The following is an 18438-nucleotide window of genomic DNA, read 5'->3' on the forward strand; positions in this document are numbered from 1 at the left end:
ACTTGTCCGCCTGCGAGAACATACAAGACAAGAACCGAAGAGGACCACGAAGCGAGGAATTATGTCAAGTTGGAGAGGGAAGACGACGCAAATGTATTTTAATTTTTTTGACAGTTAGCAACCTACTCAACCTCAACCAGCGACATGATGTAAATGTATCAGTACATGCATGTCTGTGGCCAAACAAACAAAGAAAATAAATTATAGAGACAAGAGTAAGCGCGTCCTTGTGCAGCTAGACAATGCAAACCATTACTTGAAAACATGCAACGAGCAGTTCCAAAGGAGAAGCATGGCTTCTGTTTCAAGTTAGTTTACACGACATGGTCAGAATCCGAATGATTATCGCATGGCAGACCGGCGAGTATGCTATGCTGCACAGCGCAGCACTTGCCAGGCGTCGGATTCGGCGCAAAAGTGGTGATAAACACGATACTTGCAAGCGGCCCTGGCCTGGAGGACATGGCGCGTGCGAAGGAGCCTCGAAGGTGCTGTGATTAGGAGACCAAACCAGGGAGTTGTAGCTTTCATGACTCCCTGGCCCATGCCATGGGCCACGCCACCCAAATACCATGCTCATCACACGTACAAGATATGTGCCAATAATCATTCTTACTTCCGAGCTAGATTCAGTGAAATGGCTACAGGAGACCGATTTCGTCTCAGATCTGGAGCTGGACTCGCGTTTGGGGCGCGTTATGGCGGACAACGAATAGTGCTCTTGGCGAGTTTGGGCTCATTGTATTTCTCTCATCAAGAGCTTTCCAACGAGCCCAAGATCTTCAAAATCAGTCAAGTAGAACCAAAGTTATGTTGGAAATGGAGTGCGCATTTTCGTGACTGCCACAAATTCTGCAGAAGCAAAAACGTTACGGACTCCAAAGGGTTAAAAAAGCATTTTCATGCATACATCTACATACTGCTCTGGTTCAAAATGAGCACGCACACTTAGATCTACACATGATTGTATGTATTATCAGACAAGAGGACATACCGGGAACCCCTACTGAATCTATTAACCAGGACCAGTGCACTCTTTTTAAAAGACGATACTGACCAGAACTGTGCACTGGATCATGATTACTAAAAACCGGAATACAATACGGTTATCACCCGGCTTTTCAATAATAATTTAAAATGAGATTCTAGAATACAATGTCATGTAATGAGGTAGTTCCGATTTCGCCAATTTACCTACGGCTCGTGTGCAGCACTTCATCGTTCCGAGTAGCGAGTATTACTACAAAAATGTAGTGTTGTTAGTTCTATTGGTCAACCAGCTGTCCCCAAATTATCATGTGACTTCCTGCCTGGTACCCTAATCCGCCAGGGATATCATGTGCAGAGCTCTGCTAAGAAGGTACACAGGAAGCTCTGTCAGACATGCACGTGAAAAGCATGGTGATGAAGACGACAACCCCACAACGCCATCACAACTACCTCAAAGGTTCAGCACTAGTTTTCGACCATCGTCGGGGAAGCGACCATCATGGTATCACCAGCGCTCACGATTGCCCAGCACGTGTTCAAGTTGTTACTGCATGCCAAAGATGTGACTGAATCAGAGTACGGTGGCGGGCTAGATTCTAGACATGCTGACTATACCGGTGGAGCGCTGGCAACAAGGACTACGGACGGCCTTGTCAGGCGGTGCGGGCCCGTTCTCCTCGCATCAATCCTTGTTCAGATATCGCAGTTCCTCCTTATCCCGATTGAAGACATGGGAGAGGACAAGTCTCGTTCTCCCCAATGGCGCATTGATGTCACCCCCGAAAAACGTGATGAGAATGAAAGGTGAAACTGGAAGACAAAGGGTGTTGTTCTACATTTGAATGTGGAGATTGTTGACCGATTTCAACTAGACAATGTTATACGAGGCGAGGCGCATTGCGATCCTTCCGCACATTCCACGTGAAGATGTTGACCAAAACACGATTCGTTTGTGGACTACTGCTTGGTAATTCACTCCACGTGTAGATGTGATTATCAGTATGTGAGGGGGGAAGGCAAGGGACGGGTGAACCTTCGCTTGCACCCTCAAACCGGATATGCCGCGTGTGGAGATCGCTCGGCGTACACATGTTCCTTTCTTGTCGCACGCATGGCAAACACGTGCAGCATACAGGCGTACTACAGTCATACTTTCCGTGTCTACCCTGCAGGCCTGCGCGCATGTGCATGTAGGTCCTCACCATACAGTGGTAACAAGACGGCATCGAATGCAACTGGAGAGCATTGAAATCGAGTTTAATCGACACAACGTGCTGATTGCCATATTCTGTGGACCTCTAGACATCTCTGTCGGGCTAGAAAACGTGCTTTCGCTGGGCGTTTAAGGGCCAAGCAAGCCCTGAAACCATGCGTCACAGCGCCATACAAGTGGAAGGCAATACTCCACCGCGCAATCTCATCACAATCTGCTCCTAATGAGCGCTATCATGTCGCACTGCGTAGCGTGGCGACGAATGAGGACACGCAGCAAAGCTCAAGACGCGTGGACTCTACCTAAGTATGCAGAGTATTCAGCCGAGCGGCGAAAGGACAACGACGACGGGGAAACTTGTTAACTAGCTGCCCTATGCTGCTCGTCTAGAGCGGGAAGAGTCAGATGGTGGATGCGATTAGCGAGATATGTCCAAACCACATTCAAAGATAACGCGCTGCGGACAGTGCCTAGTCGACCAAGAGAACAGCGTGTGATCAGCTGGACAGCGCTGTCTGCTACCAGGACAGATCAAAATGGAATGTCATTGCGTTTTCGGTAGATGTGACGGGACCGCGCGGCGAGCCACTGCCACTGGCACAAGACCCCAGAAATGCGCCTTTCAGTTTCATGTCGAGAGAGGGAGAGAGAGAGACAGATCAGGCAGTGGTGCAGCCATACAGTAAAATATCGGGAGGAAAGCAAATAACTACAGTTTGGCATTGACGGCGGCGCACATTCGCATTGACGGCGGCGCATATTCGCATTGACACACGACACTAATAGAGTAATAGGTACATTGAGCAGGTGCTAATGATTGCTCTGCCGACGACTTGGCATCAAACGCACACACCGAAGACACTGTCGTGTGCGAGGTTTGTCCTCGGTCAGATACAAATTATTTGTGGCGCGTGGCGGTCGTCTTTCGGTTTCTCACAACCTGCACCCGCCCCTGTCAGCTGTCATTCGGGCACCATTGGCTCCGCAAGCTTCGTCATCGCAAAACACAATAAGCGGACTTGCGCGCCATTGTCGAGCCATGAATCTAAACAACAGCGACTGAGACTGGACCATCTTTCTCACTCTTCTTCTCTGTCGCCCTCGCACTACCTCTCGCTCTCTATACATCTATCTGTATCTATCAGTATCAGTATCTCGATCTGTCTCACTCACTCTCTCGCTGTTCCATGTCTGCATCCCACGTCAGGAGGTACCAAGCGATCATCAGAGGATACCGTACACAACTATAATGATGATAAGTTCAGCAAGACCGGTGTGCATGACGTCTATTTGGATAGCTCAGTGCATGATTACATACATATACTGGATGGAGAATGGGTCGTCTTTCGTTACCATAACCATTTCAACCCATAGTGACGACCACGGTCTCAGTCGACTTCACATTTCCCATGTATTCTCGAGCCGGAGGCGATTCTGTGGCTCAAACATCGGAACTAAAGTGTTTTAAAATGACAATTTACTGGCGAATAGCTGGTCTTTCGTTACCATACTCAATTTTTGTTCCATGTTGGCGACGATAGTCTCATTCGACGTTTTCTCATGCTTTCTCGAGTCGAAGGCGCCTCCGTGGCTCAAACAGCGGAACTGCAGTGTTAGTGGAAGCAATTTGATACGCCCCATGGCGCCTTGGTGTGTCTTTGGTCACAAACGCTTCCGCGCCTGGCAAGGAAAGGTACAGATTTCGAATCCTTACACGAATTGTGTGGTGATAGTGTTACACGCATGACACCCGATATACACGTGAATCAGTTACCTGCATCCTGTTCTCGAATCTACCCATGTAACCCGCTCGCCTTACACGAATAGGCATCACCCTGAGCGTGTCTCCTTCCTGACCTCGTCGCGTTTTCCTCAGACACAGGGCAGCAGACACAGGCACTAGAGCCACTTCGTCTACTGCAGAATATCAGTCATTCGGCTCAGGCTGCTCTCGGTTTGTCGCAACAGGTATCCTGTGGATGTACGCAGTATGGCGCTCAATGAAATCCGATCTTGCGAATCGAATTCATGCCTCGAAGCCGTTCACACCCCAGTGTTTGTAGGCCTACAACACAGCGCCCGGCGTGGCATTCACTCACTTGATCGGATTTCACTGAGCAGCACTGTGCTTAGGCGTATGCCTCGAGCCCTTGCCTTTAGTTGGAGATGAGACGTTATACGCTTGGTTGGTGGGGCCAGGATCAGTTCTCTAGGAGACATTCGACTATCATGTACACGCACATTATGGGTGGTAGATCGAAGCGATCACCCATGGCATTGCTGTGAGAATTGCGTTTCTTGTCTGATAATAGAGAGGTTAAGATGCACGTTATTTCCGACACGACGCGCAAGTTCACGCCCAATTTGGCGTAAAACTCCAAATTTTGCGACTACGTGACGTATCAATAACGACTCGGTGGAACCTGTCGATCCCCTACCAACCACAGTCAATAGACAATACACTACCCACTTCTGCGTCTTTAAAAAAAAAAAGCTTTCTCGTGTATTTGGGAATGATTTCCTCGTGGAGAGGTCAGTTTTAACCGACTTTACTATTTTAGCTACACGCTGAATTCTTGCACTGTGGTGGTGCGCCGCACGCTGCAATACCGCGTGTGCCTGGCGGCCGAAGAACAGCGCGCGACGTGCGAAGCAGGTACGACTATAGACATTGTACATGCCGCGAAGCAATCAGCTACATTGTGAACGGAGATGTACCACGCGAGTGACAACAACGTTTCTCCATGAACTACAATGTTTCTCCATGAACTATCGCACAGTTCGAACAAAGGTTGTTGCATGGATGCGAACATGCGATGCGAGATGTGCAGGAAACGAAGCGTAGCAGTGCGTTCCTAATCCCCGTCGAACTCACACAAACGAGAGCGGATGCACAACATCTGTCCAAACTTGATTGCTACTCAAGTACATGTATATACGACGTACATTGACCGGTACCGTGAAAAAGACGCAACACTTCCCGCAGTCTCGCTGATCTGACAATCTAACACACAAATCACAAGTTTGCATGATGCAAATCACACAGCGAGTGTCGTGTGTGGCCTGACTAACTTGCCGCCTTGTACATGTAAAGCGATTTTTTCCACTCTCCCTCTATCTCCGGGGTGTATGATGTACATGTATGTGAATGTAATCCATTGCCACAATTTGGTTGCTGCCAATGGATTACACATTGGCGGCTAAATGTACAAACCGTGTTGTTCGACAAAGCCAGTGCATTACGCTACCCAATATCGCATGCTTGTGTGCGTGCATGTCCTTTGCGTGTACGTGTACGTGTGTGTTGTGTGTTGTGTATGTCCTCGCCCAGTCTAGGCGTGCGTGTTTACGGCACAACCCTGTGGTCGGACCAGCAAGGCCTGTTTCGTCGGATCATTGATTTCCCGCTTTCCACCCGCCGATTCTAACAAAGTTTCTTCCGCAGATCACTCCCCGTTGACGAGAAAGTGGGCAAGGAATCAGTGAATATAGCTCCAGATGGGACTAGATGGAGCACACGCCAGGAACAATGTTACGCCTACGAGAGGTTGAAACTACTGACCATATACAAGATGTGTTAGTCGTCCCTGGATGATCTACCATTGCAACAGTAACTGTTATTACAATACAAGGCTCTGCAAACCGAAACCACTGAACGAAAATAGTGCCTGTCAATGTCGACCGAAAGACTCTAAGTAGCTGGAATAGTATAATTTCACTGCGCAAGAAGGGGCACTCGGTGTGCCTGGTCCAATGGCCCACCATGCATGCACCTGCCTGTGCCACCCGTAACGTTCAAACAGCACAAACTGCGTGTGAGCGTGTCGAGCGCACACACACACACTCGACACGCCGAGCGTTACGTTTCACCACCTTGCCAGGATTAGGAACGAGTTCTATAAGGACTACATTCATCGTACCCTCGGGCAATTGACTCCGGCAGTAGAACGCGCAATGGCATCAAATTTCCTTATTGTCATCTTTATAGAAGTGCCCGAGTACCCGTGCGAAATACAGGTGGTCCGTGGTGTGGGTAAATTCTTCATTCAGCATTGTGCGTGTGGCTTGCTCAGGTTTCAACTCGGCTGTGGAGTTCTGCTGAGTGAGTGTGCATAATATCCTCGCCATTGTTCACGTCGTGCATGACCGCACGGCTAAGGGCGTGCGAACACCGTGCGCACTTGAAACTCCGCTCTCGACTTCGCCGCGCAGAGAATGGTCCGTACACGCCTTGGCCTTGGCTTGGGTGGTACGATGGTACGCCCGTTTCTTGGTTCCAGAGTGTCCTCAATCATCAGTATTATAAATAGCCCAGTTATGGGACTGTCATGGCGGCCAGGAGCTGGATGCTGAGCGTGAGGTTGCGAGTGTCAGTTACACTCCAGTAATAGCAGGTGTTGACCACAATGGCTGCTTGGAGATCACATCAACATTACCTGCATCTCTCTGTGCCAGTACGCTGCGAGTTTTCGTGACACCTAATGTAGCGTGCCGAGCGGGCTGGCCTTTTGATTCGTCCGCTTCGGCTCTCTACGCGACGGAGAGTAACTAATTCCTGGGCTCGTTCAACAGCTGTAGAGAATGAAGTATGGTATAACTTAGATAATTATGTTACTTGTAACTCACCCACTCATACACACACACACACACACACACACACACACACACATAAACACATAACTGTTACAAGCACGCATCTGTGAACACGTAACCAATTACTGCCTGCTCCTCGGCACCCCTCCTCCATTGAGTCACCCGCAGTGTCTTCACCTCATGTGTTTAACATTACGATGTAACACGAATGACTGCATGTACACGTATGTCACATGATCTAAGATCCAATGTCGACCTCGTATACTCGTTTCTTCCAACATCACCAAGCACCTCACGGAGCATTAGACATAGGGTGGAGTGAAAATAGCAGGCCGCCGCCTGCACAGGCTCGGCGAGCGACCACAGCCTACCACCCGCTGAGGCAAACCTCATCCCAGAACATCGAGTGTGCGGATAATTACGCCACTTGGCAGATCGTCCAGTGCATGCAAACGGAAAACACCAAAATTGACGTTGCCAGTGGGCAAATCGCCTCCAACGCCACTCTTGGATAGCTGTAACTACATTCTGCACACGTTTCCGTGTTGGTTATCCACGCGCTTGCATATCACTAATCACTGTACAATGATTTAAAATAATTGGGTGCATCTATGTAGTGTAGGACCTCACATGGTCGCCGCTAATGTTGTACCTTGTTTTCTCAGCCGGGGGATATCTTCGCCTCATCCTTCGTTTACCCCCGGCTGTTCAGCGCCGCATCCGAACAGTGTGTGGTGTGGCGCGCCTTGTTCTAAGCACACCAATCCACGCCAGAAACGGCGTAATTCACATTTTGTACTCCAGCTGATAAGCAGGCCTTAAGGCACGTCGCGGAGTGACGGCAACTGACTTCCGCGCCTCCACCTTGACCAGTGGCAGAGGTCTCACGGGACTACACAACGAGAACGCACCGTAAGAACTGCCGTCCTAATCGCGAACGAAGATTTGCAGATGCGCATAGAGGCTGGAGTCGTCGCATCAAGACTAACACAAGCACACCGATACCACTTACGCTAACTCACAGAGTGCAAGCTTCCTGTCACTATTGTTCGACTCTCCGATGCACGCACACACGCGCACACACACGCACACACATACACACACACACGCACGTGCACACACAGACGAACACACTGACACATACACACACACCTCAGACCTCAGACATGCCCATCGCGGAAGCGATGATAGCGAACAGCGATGTTAGACATAGCAACTTGTGCTGGGATTACACCATTCAACACACACACACACACACACACACACACACACACACACACACACACACACACACACACACACACACACAGACGCACACCATGCACAATACAAAATTTAATAAACACACACACGCACACATTTACACACAGATATATACACACACACACGCACACACGCACACCATGCTCCATACAAACAAACACACACACACACACTTTCACACAATGTCCCCTGCGTAACTGTACTGTGTGCCGAGAATTCAGATCACATTCGTTGTGAACAATGGTCTTCTCCTATTGCCTCCTAGCACACACGTCTACTCCAGGCAAGCGTGCACTGAAACAGTTTGGAAACGTTTTCGGCAGCGTTTTAGCTGCGTCTCAGACTCACAATAATTTTGATCCATATACTGTGCACTTGTTTGTGCTCTTTTGCCTCTTTCTTGCGACTTGAAATGGTACACTTTCCAGCCTGCTGTCAACTAACTTGTTACTTCTACTTGCACTGCACTGCGGCGTGGCCCGTACACTCCAGCAATCACCCACTGCACTCGTTGCACTGGGAGAGTGTATTAGATACGATTACGCGCGGAAGTTACGGTCATCAACACTATTTTTCCATTGTAGCCTGGCGGCAAAGGGGGCCTACAGTACACTATAGTGCTGTGTCTGTAGTATACCGTCATGTACCTGCTTATACTAGTTACACTATAGAACTCTTTGCCAGTAGACATACAAAGCTGGCAACTGAAATCCGACCCCTGAGCGGTGCGCTCACATCGCAAAGACCCAACACGGGATTGCAAAACTACGAACAACACATGTAGAGACCGCCAGAGTGTGAATGCACCGCTCAGGGGTCGGATTTCAGGTGCCAGCACTGTACTACAGTCAACTTCGCTTATAACGACACTCAGCGGGGCATCAGAAAAGTGTCCTTATTCGCGTAGTGTCGTTATACCCGAAGTCTCATTATGTACATAATGAGACTTCGGGTATAACGACACTTCGCGAATAAGGACACTTTTCTGATGCCCCGCTGAGTGTCGTTATAAGCGAAGTTGACTGTACTAGTCTCAAAATGTACGTCAGTATAATTATTCACTCTACTAGTATGCATCATCCCGTCAAGGCAATGGTGCGTTAACCACGACGATATCTTCATAGAGCTGTTGCACGCCCAACATATGAACAGGCGGGACACTTAGCCACACTGCCACTGGTTACAACTCCACTATTAACCCTACATCCATGGGGCACATTATGTGGGCCAGATTGGTTCCACTGTTCACATACCATAATGACTTTCTACACCAGAAATTACTATAGTAGTCATGTAACAAAAGAAGATGTGGATCCACACTTTTTCTTTGCAGCTAGGCCATCTTCGTGGTCCAATCACCTGTATTCTGCGGTATGTATGCAATCACTTCAGCAGTCGACAGCGGTGTCCTAATTCTGCAAATGCACGTCAATTAAACTATGTGACAGGCGAACCACACCGTGAACAAACTGAGTTATCTTGAAAGGTGGCATGGTCTAACTCGCGACAGAAAGCTGTTTATGTGCGTGTATGTGTTGGGGGAGGGGTGCATGCGAGGAGTTTGTCTTACCTGGTGGCAATGCTGACGCGTCGCTGAACCGACACAAACATGACGCGATGAGTAGAAGGGCGACAGTCCAAAGAGCATTCCTCGCGGGGAAGAATGCGGACGATGTCTGCGATGTACTGGCCATAGTTGGAGAGCTGATAACAGGCGAACAATACTGTCAAGAGAAATTTGGTAACAGAGACTGGAGCAGCACAGGCTTTCTCTCTGTTTGTATTGTGTTGTGGTGTTTTCTTCCTCGGGCCTCGGGCTTCTTGACCCCGCTACGTAGGAAACAAGGTGACCCTAAGGGTTGCAATGCTGTGACGGTGTGAAGTTAACCGGGGTGCAGTCGACACGAGAACTGAATGTTGCTCCTTGTCCGTAACACCTTTATGCCCTCACTGAGTCTTTAGATTAGCTGAGGTGAAACAATACTAATCGTTCACAAGCTGATCTCGAAAGCAAATGAATTACGACTGCTGCCACCTGGTGAAATAGACTACGTCTGGCCTTGAACGAGTCTCTTCTGGATTGAGTGGTGTTGGGCCAACCGTGGCTTATAAGGGAGTGAGATATCGTGATACAGTGCAGGTCAGGACTCTGCCTGGGTCCTCCGAGCACTACCTGTGTGTTCGTGCTCCTGCTGCTGATGCTGCTGGTGGTGGTAGTCCTGGAGGTGATGGTGGTGGCAGCGATCGCCGATGCTGAGAAGATTCGGCCTAGTGCCGGCGGGTTGATCGGCAACTCAGCGAGAGTAGATCAGTCAGGCCAGGAAATGAGCTGTTAGCGCGGAGCAGTGGCAGACACGAGGCTCGCAGCTATACTTGCACCGCATAGCCTGAGCATGCCAGGCACGTGGATGCGAACAGCGGGACTCAGAAGGAGCATTATCCACCTCGAGGTCTGTTTAGCTTATACACATACACGCATGCAATCACATACATACACACATACACGCACATACATGCACATACACACATACACGCACAAACACACACTTAACCTGAGTACGTGTATACTGCACCACAGATCTTCAGTACATGCCCAGGCTAATGTGACGATATGATTTCGTTATAGGACTCGTTTCGATCTACATTAGTAGTCTGCTATCGCTGCTGCGGACATTAAAGCATGATGATAATAATTATTATTATGGAACTTTATGTTGTCTCGTGTCAGGATTCCCCTCACACATGCCCAATGCGTTCACGGTACACGCTTTTTCCTTGTATTGCTTTTTGTCTGCCAGCGCAGCTTCTTGCAGTGTTGACCTCGTCTCCTGAACACTCAACGCGAACAAGTACGTATGTACATCGCCACAGCACGTTCTGGAGTGCCTACAGTTGTGTGAATTCATCGGGTAATGGGTAAAACATCATTCAGGCTCGCTAGGCTGCGCACGATAAATCGTCCATGCCAGAGATTTCGGTACAGATCTTCCCTGCAGGTATGAAGACTGTTCTTGCTGAGCCTGGCTCTCAAGTACTAACTGAGGAAAGCCTAACACGCAGAGTTTCTCTGTACTCCGTGGCTGTCGAGGCTATCGGTGCCATTGTTGGCGATTTGCCCGTGGTGCCGCACCATTACGACGTACGGTGGCAGCAAGGCACGAGCGCTTCAAACCGTCTGCCAACACTTAGCTTGACGAGACGACGTACAAAATGCTTGCTTTTCGCCCTCTCAAATAGAATTTTCTTGCGCCGATGTTTCCACATCGGTCACTATAATGTACAAGTATGGACAAAGCCACAACAAGGACATTGGAATGTAGCAAAACTTCAGCTTGGTTCAATCCTCCCAGATCCACACGCACATTCAGCATGATCGACATTGGTTCGAGTTTTATAGGGTTGATCCTGTGGTGAACTTCAGCACCACGGATAATTATGTTACAATCGTGCATATTTCCTGCTAAACCACAATCGTTAGAAGTCACCTGGCTTTTCTGGGTAGACCCTGGCACGAGGTCAATGGGACTTCAGTAGTGGTCTATGCTTAGCACAGGACATCTTCGCCTGTTACAGTCGCCACTGTGTGGTGTTTTGCAGTCTATCTGCTTCGGCACCTGACACCTTGGCACTCGTCAATTATTAATTTGATTAATTCTCGCTCTCCTGTTGCTGTCAACACGGCACTGATCAGACATTTTCCTGATACCGCGAACATCTTGCCATTTTCTTCCCCTTCTCTCCACAATTTCAATTTTGCCACGAGAACGCTTGCCAAAAGGGTACTTTACCGTTCTTGAATGGACAGGGTGGGAAACTGTGAAAAGGAAATGGCACGCACGCAGGCACAAGACTATGCCAACCCTGGTCAGAAGTGGTGCCAGGGTTGCAAGATTATCCACACCCTTGCTGGTGATGACGGGAACCCCTTTGCGGCGCGCGTTGGCAAAGCGCAGGAAACGGTAGGGAGCGGAAAACGGGTATCAATCAGCGTCCGTACCTAGTAGTACACAGCGGAGTATACGTAAGGACTAAGGTTAGGCTGGTAGCGGAAGTTCTCGCCTCCGCTTGCACTGTTCGTGCGGCATCGGTTCGAAAAACGGAGTTCTTTTAGTACGGCATGACCTTCTTCATAGCCTCGCAAACGTGCACGCACGCACGCTTCGCTGGCCTGCAGCAAGTTTAGTTGAACAGTTGAGTATTTTTTGTTGAGCAAGCCGCGAGTATGCCACGAACCATGAGCTACGCTGTACAACAACCGCTGCATAGAGCATAGTGCAGGACAAAAACGCTGCTTGCGTGAGCGTTGGAACAGACATTTCGCGAGCGTTCCCCTTGATTGGTCGGCCAGTACGCAAATAGCTCCTCAAAGACTCGTGCCGCCCGTACCGTGTCACTGTGCTAAAGGTTTTCTCTGCTTGTGTGGAGTGTAGTATATACTAGCCACAGTCACCAGTCCTAAGAAAAATCGTGCCTGAATATCATGAACATGATTGTTCTTGAGGTACAAGGTCCAGTTCGGCCTATTTCGGCCTATTTGGATGTTGGATACGACGTGAACAGCGTGTCGTTAACGTGTAGGGCTCCAGTTTGGTCTATAATACGACCGCATCGCCCGAGGGCACGACACAGACGGGCACGTTCATGAGCAAAGGAACGAATATACACAAATGCATACACCCTCAGACGCCCGGAGCGCGCACACACACACACACACACACACACACACACACATTCACTCAAATACATACATGTACATGTAACATACACGGACACGGACACACACACGTGTACACACAATCTGACGCAGATTGTGGGCGGACACTGTCGCGACCATTAAAGCCCCCGATGTGCGGAAAATCGTTGCGCAATGCCCAGGAGGCTTGAGCCCAACGCAACATACACCAAATGCTCCGCTCTCCGCTACTTCTACTGTTCTAGTACGATGGGGGAGACGTCGCTCAGTGTTGCTCAGTGTTGCGTTCCTAAACTGAAGGTTTACTATCCAAACGCATCAGGGTCCACGTCACGAAACAGTGGGAACCTACATGAATACATAATCTGGCTCTGGCTCTGGCTCTTATGTTCTGGCTGCCCGTTTTGGATCCATCAGTTGCCTGATGATCGTAGTAATACGTGAAACTCAGAGTTGTAACAAAGCTTCCAATCTCTCTCTTGTGAATACATAATCATGGAGAAAACTAGACTCTCCGGCAAACGTCCCTGGCAATGTCCACTTTGGTATGAACAAAGGGAAGCCTCAGTAGCCTAGGCGTTACACTAGACCAACGTCTCGCAGTATGGTTTATGTGCACGAGAGAGAGAGACAGAGTGTGTGCGCGTGTGTGTGTGTGTAGGGATGTAAGTGAGTAAAGAGAGTACATGTGTGTGTGTGTGTGTATGTGTGTGTGTATTAGAGAGCGCGAGTGTGTGTGTGTGTGTGTGTGTGTGTGTGTGTGTGTGTGTGTGTGTGTGTGTGTGTGTGTGTGTGTGTGTGTGTGTGAGAGAGAGAGAGAGAGAGAGAGAGAGAGAGAGAGAGAGAGAGAGAGAGAGAGAGAGAGAGAGAGAGAGAGAGAGAGAGAGAGAGAGAGAGAGAGAGAGAGAGAGAGAGAGAGACAGACAGAGAGACAGAGAGACAGAGAGAGAGAGAGAGAGACAGAGAGAGAGAGAGAGAGAGAGAGAGAGAGAGAGAGAGAGAGAGAGAGAGAGAGAGAGAGAGAGAGAGAGAGAGAGAGAGAGAGAGAGAGAGAGAGAGAGAGAGAGAGAGAGAGAGAGAGAGACAGAGAGAGAGACAGAGAGAGAGAGAGAGAGAGAGAGAGAGAGAGAGAGAGAGAGAGAGAGAGAGACAGAGAGAGAGAGAGAGAGAGAGAGAGAGAGAGAGAGAGAGAGAGAGAGAGAGAGAGAGAGAGAGAGAGAGAGAGAGAGAGAGAGAGAGAGAGAGAGAGAGAGAGAGAGAGAGAGAGAGAGAGAGAGAGAGAGAGAGCAGAAAGAATCTACTTCGAAGCACCTCGTCTATTAATTTTGTGTATGTCTGTGTGTGTAACGTCTGCGTACTCGCACAGCGACATCTGTACTCTGCTGTGGAGTGGCAGCAGCGCGGCAATAGGTCCGGATGATCACACAGTTATACACACTCGCAAGGCACAATACACATTACCAATGGCCCAATGCTGATGGTCTAGTCGTCAGCAGTGGTCGCTGATGCGTTGTATCTGCTCAGGCACGTTTTTGCAAAACACTTCCTGTTACATGCTCCATGTGCGGCAGGACGTGTTTCCAGCGCCGCCATGGTCGTGCTCGCATCGAGTTTTTTCGTTCCAGGAGCGGAAGAACCCGATACCATCCCTGCGCTGCTGGTACTATCCATCATCATGGCATGCCTGACTGTGCATGTTGTACATGTAACTGTGTAGTAGGATCTCTACGTGGCTCAACCATGTACATGTACAAGTAGCAACTGAGTAGGATTGTCTACTGTGGACCATGCACTGCTTCAATGAATAATTATTATGTTCGTATAGTGTATACAGCATAGACTTTAGTGTATACAGCATAGACTTTAGTGTATACAGCATAGTGTATACGGCTGCTTCTATGTACTGTGCTGTGCATGTACTATAGTCCATAGTCAGAACCGTACTGTCCCTCTGTCCATCCTCTTAAACACCAAGCTCGTTTAATGGGATGTACGAGCCTAACAGTTTCACGTATTTCGAACTGGGATTGATCAAGTACTCAGTATTGGTTTTGATCCTACATGATAAGGTGTATGAAGATACAGCATGCAGCAGCCGTATATCATATTCTGTGATTACATTTTATTGGCCGAATAGTACCGTTCACCATTTGAAATAATGTTCTGTGATGGCCCATTTAAGAGGCTTATTCAACATTAAAATATAAATATACATATAGTGCTCCGTTCCCTACCAAGGGCAGAGCGTAATACACAAGGCATGACAACAGGGACCAACATCGTTGCCGTTACTCCACGTTTCGTGTTTAACCCTGAACACACTCATCAGACGATAGAAAAAGAGTTTGCTCTTGGCTTGTTATTATAGGGCAATGGACTGGCAGTGGCAGTGAATGAGAGGGGGGATACTGAGTATTAGCATGGCGGACGGGCACAGATACGTACCTGGTACATGGTACTAGTACCAATCATGTACAATGTACCTCCTTGTAGATGTGTGTCGTTTGCTCTTGTAGGACACAGCACAGGACACACTCTGTACATACAACACAGATGTACGTGTCCAACCGACCATGCCATGCCATGTAATGCCAGGACTGAGATTCGCCGACTGTGTACACAGACACAGTATAAGGTGCAGGAAGATTACGTGAAATGTCTGTGGCGCCACGGCAGTCGCCGACACGTAACTCGGCTGATTTCGTGTTGGTACACGACGATGGAATTCCATCGCATGAACTGCACACCACCATTCACTCACGGCTCGGCAGTACCAATGGGCACCCACTATCCTTCATGGCAAACTAACAACTCAAGTCACGCACCAGTGATACTCGTTTAGACCGCTATTTGACTAAACTGTCCAATCTCTGAACTGGTACATGGTAAGGGTTGTTGCTCGGGGGAGCATCTCACGTGGAATTCGAGCTGCAGTCGAAACCTAGCGCTATTCCTCTAACAAGAATAAGAGGATGAAAAAGTGTTTTACTCCGAGTTTCACGCACTAAGCGACCATCAGAAATCAGCAATGAGAAAAACTCGATACTGCTATTCCTCTACGTTAGAATGTTCTGCCCCGGATATTTAGCTCTTTGTGAGCACAGCATGAGCATTGTGAGAGCATTGTGGGAGAATGGTGTGAGCTTTGAAAGTTGCCTATTGCTTGGCCAAATCAATGTACATGGACTTCGAAGTATCAGTAAACGAATACTGTGGGTGGGGAGAATGGATCGATGTCGGCGGGCCATGCAGACTAGCACGGAGTTTACACTCCCAGCAGACGCTAGAAAGCCACGGAATAGTATCATTACTCGACAGGCCTCGTGTCCATGACGAATTCACGTACGGCATAAGCGCACGACTGGCGTGGAGGAGCACGAACTTGAACAAATTTCCCTAAGGCTAAGGTACTAGTACTGTATTCTGGCTCTCATGCGTACTAGCGAATCGTGCGTACTAGCGAATCTGAAACGTATCATCCGTGAAGTTTTCATCGGAGAGCATTACCATAATCTAAACTTGAAGTTGAACGAAGCGGGAGAGAGCTAGAACCGGAGAAAGAAACATGGAACGCAGTGAAAAAGACAGGAAGAAGGAATGAGTAAGGAAACATTGACAATGCGTTGTGTACTAGTAGTATCCTTCGGGCACGCGAACATTCTCTCCGGCCAGACGCACCTACTAAGGTATGCCGATGGTGAGAAAATGCACCAGTGTGCACTTCGAGGCTCGTCTACTAGTAATCGTGACACGCTGGTATTCCCACCTTTCCACCCACTTGAGAACAGCGTTTCGGTGTTGAGGCGATAAGTGAACGAAATCCCACGGTTTTGTGAATAGCACCGACACGGACGTGGACGACCTTCGAAAATGTCTATTTCTTCTCCTTGCACACCAATGTGCAAGTATATTTGGCCATAGTCAATGATCATGTGGGTGGCTGGTTGCAGATGGGTCTCAGTCTTTCAGACTAGCGCTGGGTTTGTCACAATAGGGAACGATTCGTCAGCATAGACGTTGGACTGCTTGCTTGTAAAAGTTAAAGTACACATTTTCTGATGGCGGTGAGTTGAGAGTGGATTTATCACTTCACTCTATGAAGTACATCATTAAGATTTTTGCAACCCACGCACAGACACCCGCGCACCCGGGCACACATGCATGCACGCACTTACGACATCCTAGAACGCAGTTTATGACCAGTTGTGACCTAAAGATTCCTTTCACTGTTCAGCTTATTTCATAGTGTTCATACCGCTCCGGGTCGTAGAGGATCTAAGTATTTCAGTGCTGTGTGAGCCCCCGCCCCCTTAAAATTCCGTTTGGCGGTGTCTCCTTTGGATGCCCGTGTGATCCAAACTGGCTGTTCTCCATACATGTGCATGTGCAAACGTAAATGTATATCGACACAGTGGCAGTGCACTAGTGTGCACCATCGTGTTTTCAATTTTTCTGCTTTTCTCCTCCTTTTTCTTCCTCTCTCTCTTACCAGTTTTCTCATCCCACGCATCTCATCACACAAGCGAAAACAGGAAACCCAACCGACAGGCGAGCAGAATTTGTGGAATAAAATACAAAAATACAACTTCAAAAATACATGTACATGTACATGCTGGTGGATTTCCCTGTTGCAAGACCAGTGACAGCAGTGTACATGTACATGATTGTGTTAACAGATAATACAAATATTACACAGCAAGGAATCAAACAAGTCTCATTCCGCTGTTACTCCGAGTTTCGTGTCAACACACTTCATCAGACAGCATATTACCAAGACTAACAAATTAGTAACAATCACTAGAATATAATTATTATTATGTAAGCAGCCTAGGGACTTTAGACAACTGTGTTAACAGATAACATAGGTCATTCTAATGCTGCTTGGGTCTTCACCGTGCTGTAACAGATCACAGTATCCACTGTATTAATGAGAGGCACCACCGTCCAAGTGAGAAAGGAGTGCACTGAAGCTGCCTTTCTAGAAGTTTCTACGTTGGCTTACATGTTGTCGGTTTGACAGCATGAAACAAGGTGGAGGACACCGTGTTCGGACACAGTGACCTTACTACAATCATCCACGGTTGGTAGAGTCCCGGTCCGTTGGGACCATCTGTTGGATTATCTAATTCAGTAATTGGCTTACATGCTCAATCTGCGGACAGCATGCTGTTTCGTTCTTTGTGAACTCCTCAGCGCAGCACAGAGAAAATGAGGCCGAGCCTGATAGCAATGAAAATAAAATGTCCAAAGCCAGATCTAAATCAGGCCCGAACGTACCTCAGTGGCGGATCCAGGGGGGGTTCCGGGGGTTCCATGGAACCCCCTAAATTTTGCAAAGTGTGGTGCTGAGAAATATGGAAAAATATCATGTGTGCACAAAAGGACGTCCGTCCGATCACATGCACAGTCAGTGCAGTCAAAGACTTGAAAGAGTACAGACTCAGTGCACTGCATGCGCGTTCGGTAGATCGATACTGCATGTATCGGTAGTCTAGTACTTTTAGTAGTCTGTACTCGTGTTCACGTCCGTGATTTACAAACGGACACTGTAGACAACATTGGGTGGTTGTTTCCTTTTTGATCTTTCGAAACGATCCAAACTTATCTCCATTGGCGCTGTCATTCACTGTTGCTCAGGATGGGTGCGGTCAGTATTCCTTGGACAATTATTTTTGCAGAAGAGAAA

At 48.4% G+C, this 18438-nt stretch overlaps 1 protein-coding gene across 1 annotated transcript in view; it reads right to left on the reverse strand.

Annotated features, from left to right (window-relative positions):
* Positions 1–10481, reverse strand: part of LOC135811827 (peroxidasin homolog) — a 14812-nt gene extending 4331 nt beyond the window's left edge. The window contains exons 1-2 of the mRNA XM_065325074.1: positions 9630–10481; positions 1–10 (exon numbers count right to left, since the gene is read on the reverse strand). The exon at positions 1–10 is cut by the window's left edge and continues 205 nt beyond it. Of these exons, the coding sequence (XP_065181146.1) occupies positions 1–10; positions 9630–9753 (134 nt within the window). The 5' untranslated portion in view covers positions 9754–10481. The remainder of the gene's footprint in view (positions 11–9629) is intronic.
* Between the last annotated feature and the right edge of the window lie 7957 nt (positions 10482–18438).

Source organism: Sycon ciliatum, chromosome 3, assembly GCF_964019385.1.
Source record: "Sycon ciliatum chromosome 3, ocSycCili1.1, whole genome shotgun sequence".
NCBI classification, from domain to species: Eukaryota; Metazoa; Porifera; class Calcarea; order Leucosolenida; family Sycettidae; genus Sycon; species Sycon ciliatum.